At 45.4% G+C, this 14,325-nt stretch overlaps 1 protein-coding gene across 3 annotated transcripts in view; it reads right to left on the minus strand.

Moving 5' to 3' along the window:
* Positions 1-14,325, minus strand: part of SUGCT (succinyl-CoA:glutarate-CoA transferase) — a 483,356-nt gene that overhangs the window by 454,694 nt on the left and 14,337 nt on the right. For all 3 annotated transcript variants that reach the window (XM_054019420.1, XM_054019419.1, XM_054019421.1), the window contains exon 6: positions 8,890-9,010. In XM_054019420.1, coding sequence (XP_053875395.1) covers positions 8,890-9,010 — 121 coding nt within the window. The remainder of the gene's footprint in view (positions 1-8,889; positions 9,011-14,325) is intronic.

Here is a 14,325-nt window from a genome sequence, read left to right on the forward strand (position 1 = left end):
ACCTTGCAGGGAGCAGAACACGTGGCACTTCCTGTTGTCTCGAGATGCAAACAGGTCTATCTGGGGAAACCCCCACTTCTGGAAGACGGAATGTATGATGTCCGGACGGATAGACCACTCGTGCGTTTGGAAGGACCTGCTGAGTCGGTCCGCTAAAGTGTTCTGGACTCCAGGGAGGAACGATGCCGTGAGATGGATTGAGTGGGCGATGCAGAAGTCCCACAGGCGAATGGCCTCTTGGCACAGAATTGACGAACGTGCTCCTCCTTGCTTGTTGATGTAAAACATGGCCGTGGTGTTGTCGATGAGAACTAACACACAGTGGCCACATAGGAGGTTGAGAAATGCCTGGCACGCCAGGCACACCGCCATCAGTTCCCGAACATTGATGTGCAGGGCTAGCTGGGGTGCAGTCCACAGGCCCTGGGTATGGTGTTCGTTGAGATGGGCGCCCCAACCCAGAGATGAAGCGTCTGTGACCAGGTGCAGAGAGGGTTGTGGGGCGTGAAATGGCATCCCCTCGCAGACCACATTGTGATCTAGCCACCAGGTGAGGGAGGTCAGGACCGAGTTCGGGACCGTGACCACCATGTTCAGGCTGTCCCGATGTGGGCGGTATATTGACGACACCCAGGTCTGGAGTGGGCGAAGCCGAAGTCTGGCATGCCTGGTTACGTACGTGCAGGAAGCCATGTGACCCAGCAGGGTAAGGCACGACCTCACCGTGGTAGTTGGGAAGGCCTGGAGCCCTTGAATGAGGCTCGTGATGGTGCCAAAGCAGTTGTCTGGCAGGATGGCTTGTGCACGTCTGGAGTCTAGAACTGCGCCGATGAATTCTATTCTCTGGGTAGGTTCTAGAGTGGATTTGTCCTTGTTGAGTAGGATGCCCAACTCGTTGAATGTGTGCACTATTATGTGGACGTGAGCTTGAACTTGCTCTTTGGTGCGACCGCGTACCAGCCAGTCGTCTAGGTACGGGAACACCTGTATCTCCTGCCGACGAAGGTACGCTGCCACGACAGCCATACATTTCGTGAACACTCTTGGGGCCGAGGATAGGCCGAAGGGAAGGACTGCAAATTGGTAGTGCACCGCGTTCACCACAAATCGCAGGAAGCGTCTGTGAGGTGGGTAAATTGCGATGTGAAAGTATGCGTCTTTCATGTCGAGGGCGGCGAACCAGTCTCCAGGATCGAGGGAAGGGATAATGGCCCCCAAAGAAACCATGCGGAACTTCAACTTTACTACGAATTTGTTGAGTCCGCGCAAGTCCAAGATGGGTCGCAGACCTCCTTTGGACTTGGGAATGAGGAAGTACCGGGAATAAAATCCCCTGCCCTTTAACTCCACTGGAACCTCCTCTATGGCCCCCATAGCAAGGAGCGTAGAAACTTCCTGTATAAGAAGTTGCTCATGAGAAGGGTCCCTGAAGAGGGACAGGGAAGGGGGGGAGGGGGGGGGATTGAAGAAAACTGGATAGCGTATCCCCTGTCCACCGTGCGAAGGACCCAACGGTCCGAAGTTATAAGGGACCAAGCACGGTGGAAATGGGAAAGGCGATCTCGAAAGGAGGGGGCTGGATCCTGGGGGATGACTGGGGCGCCGTCCTCGACCGCACCTTCAAAAGTTCTGCCTGGGGCCTGAAGGTGGTCTAGGTGGCCCCTGGTTCTGGCCGGGTTGAGGGCCGGTCCACCTTCTTCTACCACCTCGCCCTCGCCTCCGGGCCGAGTCCTGTCTGTGACGAGGCGGGGGGGGGGGGGGTAGAAGCGCTGAGGCTGCGGCCTAAATGGCCTGCGCTGAGGGCCCACAACATGCATCCCCAGGGAACGCATGATTGTCCTGGAGTCCTTGAGGCTCTGCAGGCGAGAGTCCGTCTTTTCTGAAAACAACCCTTGTCCTTCGAAGGGCAGATCCTGCAGGGTTTGCTGCAGTTCCTGAGGTAGACCCGAAACTTGGAGCCAGGAGATCCTCCGCATAGCGATACCTGATGCCAGGGTTCTCGCAGCAGAGTCCGCTATGTCTAAGGAGGCCTGTAAGGAGGTCCGAGCTACCTTCTTACCCTCCTCTACCATGGCTCCAAACTCCTCCCTGGACTCTTGGGGAACCAACTCCTTGAACTTCCCCATAGAGTTCCAGGAGTTAAAGTTGTAGCGGCTCAGGAGCGCCTGCTGGTTCGCCGCTCTAAGTTGCAGTCCTCCGGCTGAGTAAACTTTACGGCCGAACAAATCGAGGCGCTTCGCCTCCTTCGATTTAGGCGCTGCAGCCTGCTGACCGTGGCGCTCCCTTGCGTTCACTGATGCCACCACCAGTGAACACGGTTGGGGGTGGGTATACAAGTACCCGTAGTCTTTGGATGGAACAAAGTATTTCCTTTCCACCCCTCTCGCTGTGGGTGGGATAGAGGCAGGAGTTTGCCATATCGTAGCTGCATTGGCTTGTATCGTGCGGATCAGGGGTAACGCCACCCTCGATGGGGCATCCGCTCCGAGGATATTCACGATAGGGTCCTGCACCTCCACTATCTCCTCTGTCTGCAGGTCCATATTACGGGCCATCCTACGCAGGAGATCCTGGTGAGCCCGAAGATCTATTGGAGGTGGACCTGTGCATGATGTGCCCGCCACTGCCTCATCCGGAGAGGAAGAGGAAGATGCCTCCGGTGGTACAGGATCCAAGGGAGGGTCCTGGTCTCCCTGCTCCTGGGCCGGAGCATCACCTGCACTTGGGTCCAGGGCGTCAGGTGGTGTGGACACGGAAGCCTCCATGCCCCCTGGCGGCGGCCGAGAGATGGTGGACTCCGGGGCCCTTCTAACAGAGTGACCCGAGCGAGAGGTCGAAGGTATTGGAGCCCCTTGCTCCTGATGGTACGCCCACGGGGTCCAAAACGACCAGTGAGATGGGCCATGAGAATGGTCCTCTGTTATCTCCTGCCAATGGCCCAAGTCCTGTTCCTCGGCTTGCCCTTGAGGGGGGTATGCCGATCTCGATAGGTCCTCCGAGGAGCGAGACACCGATCTCGATGGCCATGGCGGTGCCGAGAGAGTCGAAATGATTCCCGTGGGCTGCGGTGCCGCACGGTGCCGGTCCAGAGATGATCTATCTCTACGCGGTGCCGGCGAACGGTGCCGGGACCGCGATCGGTGCCGATGACCTCGTCGGTGCCGGGAGCCGGATCTGGACCTCGACGAGGACCTGGAGTATGCCCGGTGCCGGGAGCGGCCTCTCGACGTCGAGCGTCGACCGTAGCGGTGCCGAGAACTACGTCTCGACGTTGATCGGTGCCGCCGATCATAGCGGTGCCGAGACGTAGAGCGGTGCCGCGACAAAGATCTTGGCCGCAAGTACGACCGGTGCCGAGGTGATATTCGGCGCCGGGACTGCGAGCGGCGTGGGGACCTGCTTCGGGACCTGGACCGGTGCCGAGGGTCCAGTCCTTGCGATGGAGGGCGCATCAAGGCAGGTTTCCCCCTCGACTGGACCGGGCGAGTCAACGGTGCCGTCGGTGCCGGTGGTTGAGGCGGTGCTGGCTCCGTGAGAGCTATTAAGTCTCTCGCCGCCGCGAAGGTCTCTGGAGTCAACGGGAGGCACTGTATCACCGCCGGTCTCGGTGGGGACGCTATCTGCACCGGACTCAACGGCCTCGGCGCCGGAGTCGACGGTGCTGGAGGCACCTGTTTTCGGTGCTCCACCGGCGGACTCGGCTCTACCCCCGGCACTGGGGGAGCCGGCGTCTTCGGCACGGAGGTCCCCTTCTTATGGGCTTTTTTATGCCCCGGGGATAATGACCAGCGTCGAGGAGGTCCGGTGCCGGGGAGGCTTGTCCGACGCCATTCGCGTGGTCGGCATGGCCGGTGCCGCCGGGGCACTGCGCACCGAGGCGCTAGGTGCCGGGGCCTGACTTGTAGGGGGAGCGTCCGGACTAAGTGCCGCCTCCATCAGGAGTTGCCGGAGCCGAAAGTCCCGCTCCTTCTTGGTCCTTGGTCTGAAGGCCTTACAGATCTTGCACTTATCTGTTTGATGGGACTCTCCCAGGCACTTCAGACAGGAGTCGTGTGGGTTGCTCGTGGGCATAGGCTTAGCGCAGGAGGCGCACTGCTTGAAGCCGGGAGCGTTGGGCATGAGCCCGGCCCCGCGGCCGGGGGAGAAAGGGGGAGACGACCCCCTTAATCCCCTGAACTACTAGAACAACTAGAACAACTTTTAAAAACTATTTAACTATAAACACCAGAACTATAACTATAACTGCGAATAACTAACTAAGCTAGGGAGAGTGGAGAACAGCTATGCCGCGCTCCACAGTTCCAACGACCGTCAGGGGCGGTAAGAAGGAACTGAGGGGGCGCCGGGTCGGCTGGGGTATATATTCAGCGCCATGAAGGCGCCACTCTAGGGGGCTCCACAGCCGACCCGCCGGTGTTGCTAGGGTAGAAAATCTTCCGACGATCGTGCACGCGGCGCGCACACACCTAATGGAATGGATATGAGCAAGCACTCGAAGAAGAACTCATGGTATATCATACATCAATTATCCTTCATGTCAGTCACAAACCAGAAAGCAAATGGGGAATAATCTGCCATTTAGAGCTCTGGTCTGGATGTTACATAATAGGTGAAATCCCAGCATCTCTCCCATTTACACAATCACTGTTTTCACTGAATTTGTCTCAAACATTATCCAAGTTTGGTGGATTAAAGGGACAGGCTGCCTTTCTATATTTTGGACCACCAAGACTCCATTCATTTGAAGAATATCTTATCTTTTGATCTTCCTCAACCCAGGCTCTTTCCAAATCTCCAGCATTTTATAAACACACAAATCTAGGAGATTACCATGTTATCTCTCTCTCCACTTGAAACAGTTCTGAGTTCTCAGGGATCTAACAGAACTTTGTCAGCAATATACAAGATCCTAAGGCCCCAATTCTGCAACTTCCAGCATACAGGTGGACTCCTGTGCCCAATGCAGTTGACTGCAACTGGTTGACTGCAACTGGGCTCCATGTTCAACAAGTTGAAGGATCCACCCTTTACAGTTTAGTATGTCCGAGGGCGTGACAAGGGACAGAGCATGACCTCTTGCAGATATGCAGACCAATGTTGTTCTTATGTTCTTACAATTTCTAAATTTTAATGTGGATTTAACATTAAGTCCTTGCACTAATTTTTTTATTTTTTTAAGAGAAAAAGCATTGGCAAAATGATTACCTTACAGGGCCTTACCCAGTTAAGGACACTTTCAGCTAAAGTTGCTCAAAGCACCACCAGCATCCTAGGATCCTTAAGAAAACTCATAGAAAATGTCCTCTTGCAGATGTGCAGACCAATGTTGTTTAGACCTTCATCACTCCAAAAATGATCAAGCTTGGCATGATTAGAATCCTCCTTGGAGGATGGCAAAACAATCCAAGTTTGAAACTAAAAAGCTAAGTCAAACAACACATCATGCTACAGGCATGGAAATACACATTTTCCTCACTTAAACATCTTGGAACATGGGTCTCATTCAACACACTTGCACCTATCAGGGGTGCAGGAGACTAAACCAAAGACATGAGAGCACGTAAACAAAAAGATCCAAGGTCTGTTCACTATGGACAAAACCCTATCAAAAAGGGATCCCTAAACAACTTTGAAAGTCCTAAATAGAAGTGCATTTTTTCCTAGTCTAGATAAGACCTTTGTCACATGTTTATAAGAAGAGAGAAACCTGTTACAGCAGAATAACTTTTCCTTAGTTTTTGATTTCTACTTAAGTGTAATACAGCAATATACTGAGAAATTTTTTTCATAATAGTTTTCACTCTGAGGTGCATATTCTACAGCAGTTCAGTTACAAGCCAGACTGGTGGTTTCTCTAAGACAGCGGTTCTCAAACTGTGGGTCAGGACCCCAGAGTGGGTCGCGACACCATTTTAATGGGGTTGCCAGGGCTGGTGTTAATGGTGGCGCTTGGGGCTGAAGCCAAAAATCCTACCACCCAGGTACATCACTGAGTTTGTTTTACTAGTGGCTTCAAAATGTTTTAATCCACTGCACAGGAGATAAGTAGAAAAGATTAAGACAGTTACTGTGGTAGGAAAATAGTGTCGATCTAAGTAAAATATGCAGACTATTTAGAAACTATCAGAGGTGACCTGTGCCTGCCAATAGTGGGGGAACTGTGAAGGCAGCCGGCTTCAGGTGTGTTACCGAGCATGCTCAGTCCAAGCCAAGCAGCAAATCCGGGGCAGGGGGGTAGAGGGGGGGAATGTGACCCTGCTTCCTCCTCCCGCCTGCCCCCGCCCCAAATGTCACCTCTGGAAACTATGAATCTCATTTTCGAAGGGACTGAGAATTCCATAGTAGAGCTGGTTAAAAAAAACTTATTTTCTTCAACGGAAAATTTTGATGAAAAGGTAAATTTTAATTTTTGTCTAAATTTAACAGGGAAAAAAATTCAACAGAAATACAAGTACCAAAAACTTTTATTTCCGCCAAAATATTTGGGTTTTTGGGACATTCCATTTTTTGACAAAAACTTTCCAAAGGAAGCAGAAACTTTCTGTGAAAAAATTGTTTCATCAGAAACCCAATTTCCTGTTAAAAATGTTTCAGCTGAAATTTTCCAATGAGCCCATAGTCTTGGGGTGAGCATACTTGCAAACTCCAAAACTGGGTACTATTGTGGCAACACTATTTAGGGACCTGAAGTAGTCACACAAAGCTAAAGTACACTTCTTTTTAAAAATGTGTGCTGGTATCAACACTGCCAGCTTCTGGATATTTCTTGGACTGCAGGATTTCCCCCCCCCCCAGTAACTTAGGGTCTGAACTAGTTTATAATTAAACAGTGAACAAGTGTTATTAACATTTACTTTGAACAAAAGAACAGCATTGATTGTAGAGACAATCAATTGACATATCTTCACTCCAAAACCTGCTCTTCTCCCCTGATGTTCATTTCACTTGTCTGTCTCAGTAAACACAATGCAAATTCTACTCAGGATAGCCATAATTCTTGAAAAAACATTTTGTAGTTATAAAAAAATCCAAGCGTTTTGAGTGATGAAACAAAAAAGGGGGACAGTTCAGGTGTCTCAAGAGACATTTTGGACATCGGAACATGTTATGAAAAACCAGAACTGGGAAATATATATTCACTTTGCATACACTTCAATGGGAGACATGGATGCTCAGCACTCCTAAAATTCAGGTCATTGATGAAAATGCAGTATAATATGTCAAAAGGTCACCTCAGCCCCCGCTCTATAAATTCATGTAGATCAGGAGTGGCCAACCTGTGGCTCCGGAGCCACATGCGGCTGTTCAGAAGTTAATATGCAGCTCCTTGTATAGGCACCGACTCCGGAGCTGGAGCTACAGGCACCAACTTTCCAAAGTGCCGTGAGGTGCTCACTGCTCAACCCTGGCTCTGCCACAGGCCCTGCCCCCACTCCACCCCTTCCCGCCCCCACTCCTGAGCCTGCCATGCCCTCACTCTTCCCCCCCTCCCAGAGCCTCCTGGATGCTGCAAAACAGCTGATTGGGAGGTGCAGGGAAGGGAGGGGGAGGCACTGATTGAAGGGGCTGCCGGTGGGTGGGAGGCTCTGGGTGAGCTGATGGGGGGCTGCTGATGTATGACTGTGGCTCTTTGGCAATGTACATTGTTAAAGTCTGGCTCCTTCTCAGGCTCAGGTTGGCCCCCCGATGTAGATGCACTTTCTAAAATAAAATAATTTATTGAATATACACCGTACACTATTTCCAAACATCTCTGTCTTTATTTCAAAACCACATTTCTTTATGCATGTTAAGCATGAAGTTTAAAAAGAGGTATTTGTTTCTAATTATATAAGTGCATATATGTAAAAAAAATTCTTCAGAGATGAATAACTAATTTGTACAGTCAGAAAATTCAAAAATGGCTAAATGTGTTTTCGTGATTTGTTTTCCTTCTGGATTGAGCGAAGTTGTTAAAAGTACATTCTGAACAGTATGTTTGTTTAAGTTATAATTTATTTAAAATAGGAATTTAAAGCAGAAATCTCATTTCTACCATAACTCTAAACATCAGAGTATACATAGCAGATCTAAAGAACCTTTAGCTATCAAGTGTTGACCTTACCATATTAGGCCTGGTTTTTTAATGTAACACCTTTTAATATTGTAAATTTTTTAAATTACACCTCAGGCCCTGATCCTGCAAACACTTACACGTGTGGAACATTGAACTATTCACATAAATAAAGGTGAGCATACACACAAATGTTTGCAGGATCGGGGCCTAGGGTGGTATTTCTGCATTTTAAAAAATTAATACATTAAGAATTATATCCTAAGACAATTCTCTTTACAAACTCCAATTAATACTATAAAATCAGGATAAAGACTATAACTTGCCAAATTAAAGTTCAAGGTCAAATAGCAGTAGTAAGTGCCTCTCATCTCAACCCCAAACTCACGACAGAAGGCTGTGAAGAATATAAAACCACATGGTTCAGGATTTAAACCAATTCCTAACTATTAGATATACGAATGAGAGCTTTATGTGGGATAGACTATTATTCCACATCTGACTATTGTGGGGTGCCTTGCAGCCTCCCTCTGGTACTGCCACTGCCAGAGACAGGATACCGGACTTGATGGACCACAGGTCTGATCCACTATAAGCATGCCTATATCAAGCAAGTTATCGTAAAGCAGTTTGCATGGTTGCCAACTGCTATTTTCCCTACACCTATTTTCTAGATACATAGAAAATGTCAGTCTCCAGAAATATCACTCCATTAATCTGAATGAGCATAAACGAACTAGGAAGGTTTGTATAAAATGGCATGCCTTCTGCTGCAGAATTTTGGAAAGAATACATGAAATTATGAGCCTTTGCACAAGTCTACAAAGTTAAAATACCTGTTATTGAACAGTACACAATGTGAGGAGCAATCTTGTTAATGTCTTCGTACCCCAGGCCCATTTCAGCCAGTTTCCCAGGGACATAATTTTCCACAAAAACGTCAGACACAGCTGCAAGCTGAAAGAAAAGACAAAGATGAGTCAGACTTCTTAATCAACTTCTGAAAGTTCAACAAGTTCCCCACATAACTTAATTTAAAATTTCAGTAAACAAGATAGTTCCTGGCTTTCCTACAGTACAGAAGTCACAAGGTAATTGTGACTGGCTTAAATAAACTTGTTATTCTGAACAAATGGCTTCTCTACTCTGGTCAGTTACATACTAGAAGTGTTGCCTGCCTAGAATGGATTCACTATTAAAATCTTGAATGTACCATATATGTTGTTATATGTTGTCATCATGGCAATTGGCCAAGGGCTGTCTACATTTAACAGGACAAACACTGACATTATATTTGTCTTTCCTAATTTTGGGAACGAGTAGGGAGAAGAGGAAGCACCCTTCATCCATTGCTGTTTTTTCTGTGGCAGAAACAGATGCTTTTGGCAACAGTGTTTTTAATTTCCAAACTATCAATTTCACATATAGTATCTTTTTAATGTATTTTATGGGCCTGGTGCTATTTTTTTTTTTTACATATAACTATCTGATTATGTTACATGAAAATCCTAAAGGCAGCTTCAGGAATAGAATATCCAGTCCTGGAGCCTGACTTTCTGTATCATAGCAGAAATGACAATGCTTATAAACAATGTGATAGGATGCAGCTGCTTTCTAAACCTAGAAAACTCCATGTCAATGGACTGTTTCTCAACATAGCAAACAAAAGACGACCACCCTTTTCTCAAGTGTATCTATTTCTTACACTCTGCAACTAAAGCTTTTGATCTGGATATATTCTCCATATGCTTTTATAGTTGACCCCAAAGGCTTTTGCCAAGAAAGGCAACTTAAAGGTTAAAGATACAGAGATAGCTCTTATTATTTTCACCTGTTCAATGAGGGGAAAGGATTTAATATGAGTACATACTCAAAGGCTAATGCTTGGTTATCAACATTTCCTTTATACTTTATATATTTCCACATAAAGAACCTTTGCATCAATTAAACTAAACCAGTATCCTAAAATTGATTATTGTCAACTTGCCTACACATTAATTTATCTTAAATCAATTTAGTTAAATTGGTGTAACTTTCATGTCTGGATATAGGTTTAAAATTAGTTAAATACATTTATACTGATTTAGTTTCTGCATGTAAATTTACCAACTTAAATTACACAATATAAACCAAGTTTAAATGAATAGATCAGCATCCACACTAAGTTACACTAGTTGAATCAGAATTAACACACACCCCTTTATATTTAAACCACTACAATTGTCTGTATAGACCAGCCCTAAATCAGTCTGAATTCACGCCTTTTATTTTAGTGTAAGTTTTTATGTAAACCAACCCTCTGTTGCACAATATAGGAAATATCTATTTAGTTATTGTAGAGTTATATAAATAGTCTGATCCAAAGCCTACTGAAATCAATTGAAAGACTCCTAATGATTTTAATAGACTTTGAATCGGAGCCTAAATCATACCTTCATTCATCCCACAAATGGGAAGTTATATCTGGACAGATTTATAAATGGTTAGGTCATGCGAACAAAGTTAATTATGAACCTCTGGAGAAATAGGTTTATACCTGAGAAGATGGTGGTGGTCATCTAAAGGAATTTGAGAAACAATCCACTGACACATACATTAATTAAGCACAGGCTTTGTGCAAAAGTGAACTGTTTTAGATTATTTCAAGTTGACCAGAGTTCTACTTTCTGGAGCTATCATGTATCTGGCTGATTACTATGTACAGTACATTGGAACAGTTTCCACAAACTAGTGCCATCATAATCAGCAATCACAACCATTATTGTTCTAGCCTGTAAGCTATTTTACTGTATCTAAGGCCAAAGAAAAAGCTAAGCCAGCAAACATTTAACCGGGCAGACAGAAACGGATTCTCATCTAGACAACAAGGCATGCAACTTATGAATGATTGGATTGGCTGCATGGAGGAGACACTAATAACATCCACAGATATTCTATAAATTCGACATAAGGCATTTTAATGTCAAGGGACAGTATCAAGAAAATCCAGGACTACAACATGACTGGTTTAAAATTATTTAAAGCCTTTTGTGGAATCGTCTCTAGATTTTGAATAAACATTGTTGAATTTTAATGGGGGAGGATTGATTGTTGTTTAATTCACCATTCCATTGCTGAGAAATTAAATGCACACTATTTTGTGGAAGCTACAAAAAGTGTGTGACTGGCATGGGAGGAGTCCTGTCTCTCAGGAAGAACAAGGGTTCCACAGAGCTAGTGCCACTGTCAGCGCTAGCCTGGAAGACGGGAGAAGGTAGGACCATAGCCCTCCAACCTCTCTGCACAGGCTAGCAAAACCAGTCAGGTAAGATGGGGAGCACACTTTGAATACTTTTTAAGGGTGTCTTCACTGTAGAATTAATGCAGGCTCTTACTATGTTGTTTCCCCAACCCCCTCTTGTCCACAAACAAAAACATCTCACCAGAGTTTGGTTGTACTTCAGACACAGGGTGGCTGGCCCTGCTGGGGATACAGGCTAGAGCTCAGGTACCACTTTCACTCAGGCTGGTAACTCACCCACTTTGTAGTGAGGACATAGGCTAACCCTTTCAATTGCTGATAGTCCTCCAATGCTCTCCCACAATTTCCTCCCTCTCTCACCCCAAAGTACCCAGAAGGAGAGACAAGTTATCCTACAACTCACCAGGAAAAAAATCAAAGCAACTCAGTTTACTGCAGCACAAAGAACCATGGAAAATGCCCCCAGAAGTCTAGTGACACACAGAGGGGAATGCACCATCAGTGAGGACGCAGTAACTCAGGTTTGGCTTTGCAATGTGGCTGCTCGCACCTGGGCTAGACTAAGGCCGATCACCCAAAGGTGCTGCACTAACTGTACTACTCGGGAGCTCTACAAGGCTTGGTCTCACCCTGATGCCTTGCTGGTGCAATCAGATCACCCTAACCCTGACATAGGGCTGTGACTTAATAGCAATCAAATTCCACTGTTCATTCCCCACTTTAGATCTCTGAATACAAAGTCTAGCTTTCTTATTTTGGTCTCCGATAATGAATGGGAACAAAAAGGCGCATGCACTGGAATTGTACTTAATACAGCTAGTACACTATTCTGTTCAACTTTATATCTTAGTAAAAAGTGGTGGTATAAGTACAAAAAATATAGATAATTTCTGTTTCTCTCTCTCTCTCATAATTGCACTCATTATTTGGAAAACACCAATACTAAAAACAGATACTATTTTATTAAAAGAAGAAAATTTTTAGAAAGTAGTATTAATATTGCCAATTTATCCTTTTGGGGAGAACTTTTAAAAGAATTCCATAAAGATAGGTGCGATGGGATACAACTTATCAATTTCTCTTCTCTGACATAGGCATGAATGTGTGGGATGGATCTGCTGACTTCAGAGACAGAGGCAGCTAGAGCTGTCAGTCAAGGACAGCAGAAGAGAAAAGGGCCTGCCCATTAATTTCCCAGAGAGTTTTCCCAAAACTATGGTAACTAATATCAATTTTATGTAAGAACCATTACAAAATTATTTATAGTAAATGCACAGCAGAAATATATCCTACAGACTTATCCTCAGAGAGAGTTTTGATGAATTGGTAAGTAGGGATGTAAAAAATATACTCAGACATATCAACACAAAAGGGTGATAGGATGTCAGATAAGTGGACTACTTTTAGAAGAGAGGAAATGACAGATAAGATTAGATTTCTCTCTACTGAGCTGCATATCCACTTATCCATCACATTCTTAGGAAGCAGCCAGCAGTGACCGAAAATATTAGAAAAGTGTTATGAGCTAAGTAGACTAAGGAAGAGCAGCATGAGTTACTGGGGTACCAAAGGGTGAAATAACCTTGTGACTAATTATGTGAGAGCAGATGTCTGGAAACCCATCTTCTATTGCTTTGTAAAAGGATGAAAAATGGACCAGACTGCTGATTTACAGATTTCTCCTGCTGACTTGCAAGCCTCTTCTAACCAAGTTGTTTTGGCTGCATCTGTGGAATGCGCTTGAAGGTTCTTTGAGGCTACTAGTCTTTTGGCTTTTCTCTTTAACACAGCTATCGATACATGTAGTGAACATTTATTTGCATGCCTTCTTTCCCGTATCCAAGATGGAAATTTAGGAAATAAGACAATTGATTTTCTCAAGTGTTCAGTACCCTGTATATAAAATTTTAATATCCACATAACCTCTAGCTAGAGTACACAACCACTTCTTTCTGGTGCTTGGGATCAGGACGTAAGTTAAGGATAGATTATTTCCCAAGACCTGAACTTTTCTTATTCATGAATTTCCTTATGGTATTTAACACAACTTTTTTCTGTATGGAACATAGAATACCAGATAAGGCTCAGGATTCAGCATGGAGTGTGCACCAGATGTATTGACCACTAAGATAACCACCAGTTATAAATCTGCCACTAAAGAAAAAAGTATCCATTCATGCACACCCATTTGGTCAAATCCAGCACTGGGAAGGTCCCATCTTCTGGTTCCAATTTAGGTCCAACTATAATCTCACAAAAATAAATCTGGAAGATTTTAGCACCATATAATCCAAAACCACCAACCTGTTAGCCCCAGTCCAGAAACTTTGCCTAAATCTAGTCCAGAACCAAAACACACCTCCTTAGTCCATCTCTACTGTTACTACAACACCACTGCTTTGGTTGCCATTAATCGAAGAGAAAAAAAGTTACATTTATGACTGCATCTTCCATAAAGGATGGGGACTATGGGAAATCAGAGTCAGTAAGGCCTGAACGCTTGCTCTTTAAATCTGAAGTGAATGATTGCACAAATCCTAAATTTGCTTTGTAATTTCTTCTCTGTTAGGCTTTGATTTTCAGTTTTATTTTTTTGTTGGGGGAGAAATCAGCCTCCGCTGGAATGATGGTCTCCTTCATTTCCACAGTCACTCTCGTGTCAATTTCAGGCATCTAAACTATTGGTTGGTTCTCCTTTTAGATCTTCTACAGTATCAGGATTTGCCTATTAAGGCATCTGCTGTTGGAAGACTGTTTCCATTCAGACCTATTTACTTCATCTACAGCAGCACTGAGGGAAAAATCTAACTATTTTTTGCTGCCGGTGGGAAACTATTTGCTTGCAGGGGCTTGTTTGGCTTCCTCAAACTACTGTTCCCAGGCCAAGAGAGTCAGGATGACTAAACAATGCAGTTGAAATACTCCTGAGGGAAAAACCTGGTTTGGGGAGCCTACTTAAATTTGTCTGACTCAGAATGAAGAGGCTCCCTCCTCCAAGGGATGAGGAAGCTACAGACAATTAGGACACTAA

The sequence above is a fragment of the Malaclemys terrapin genome, chromosome 2 (assembly GCF_027887155.1).
Source record: "Malaclemys terrapin pileata isolate rMalTer1 chromosome 2, rMalTer1.hap1, whole genome shotgun sequence".
Taxonomy (NCBI): Eukaryota; Metazoa; Chordata; order Testudines; family Emydidae; genus Malaclemys; species Malaclemys terrapin.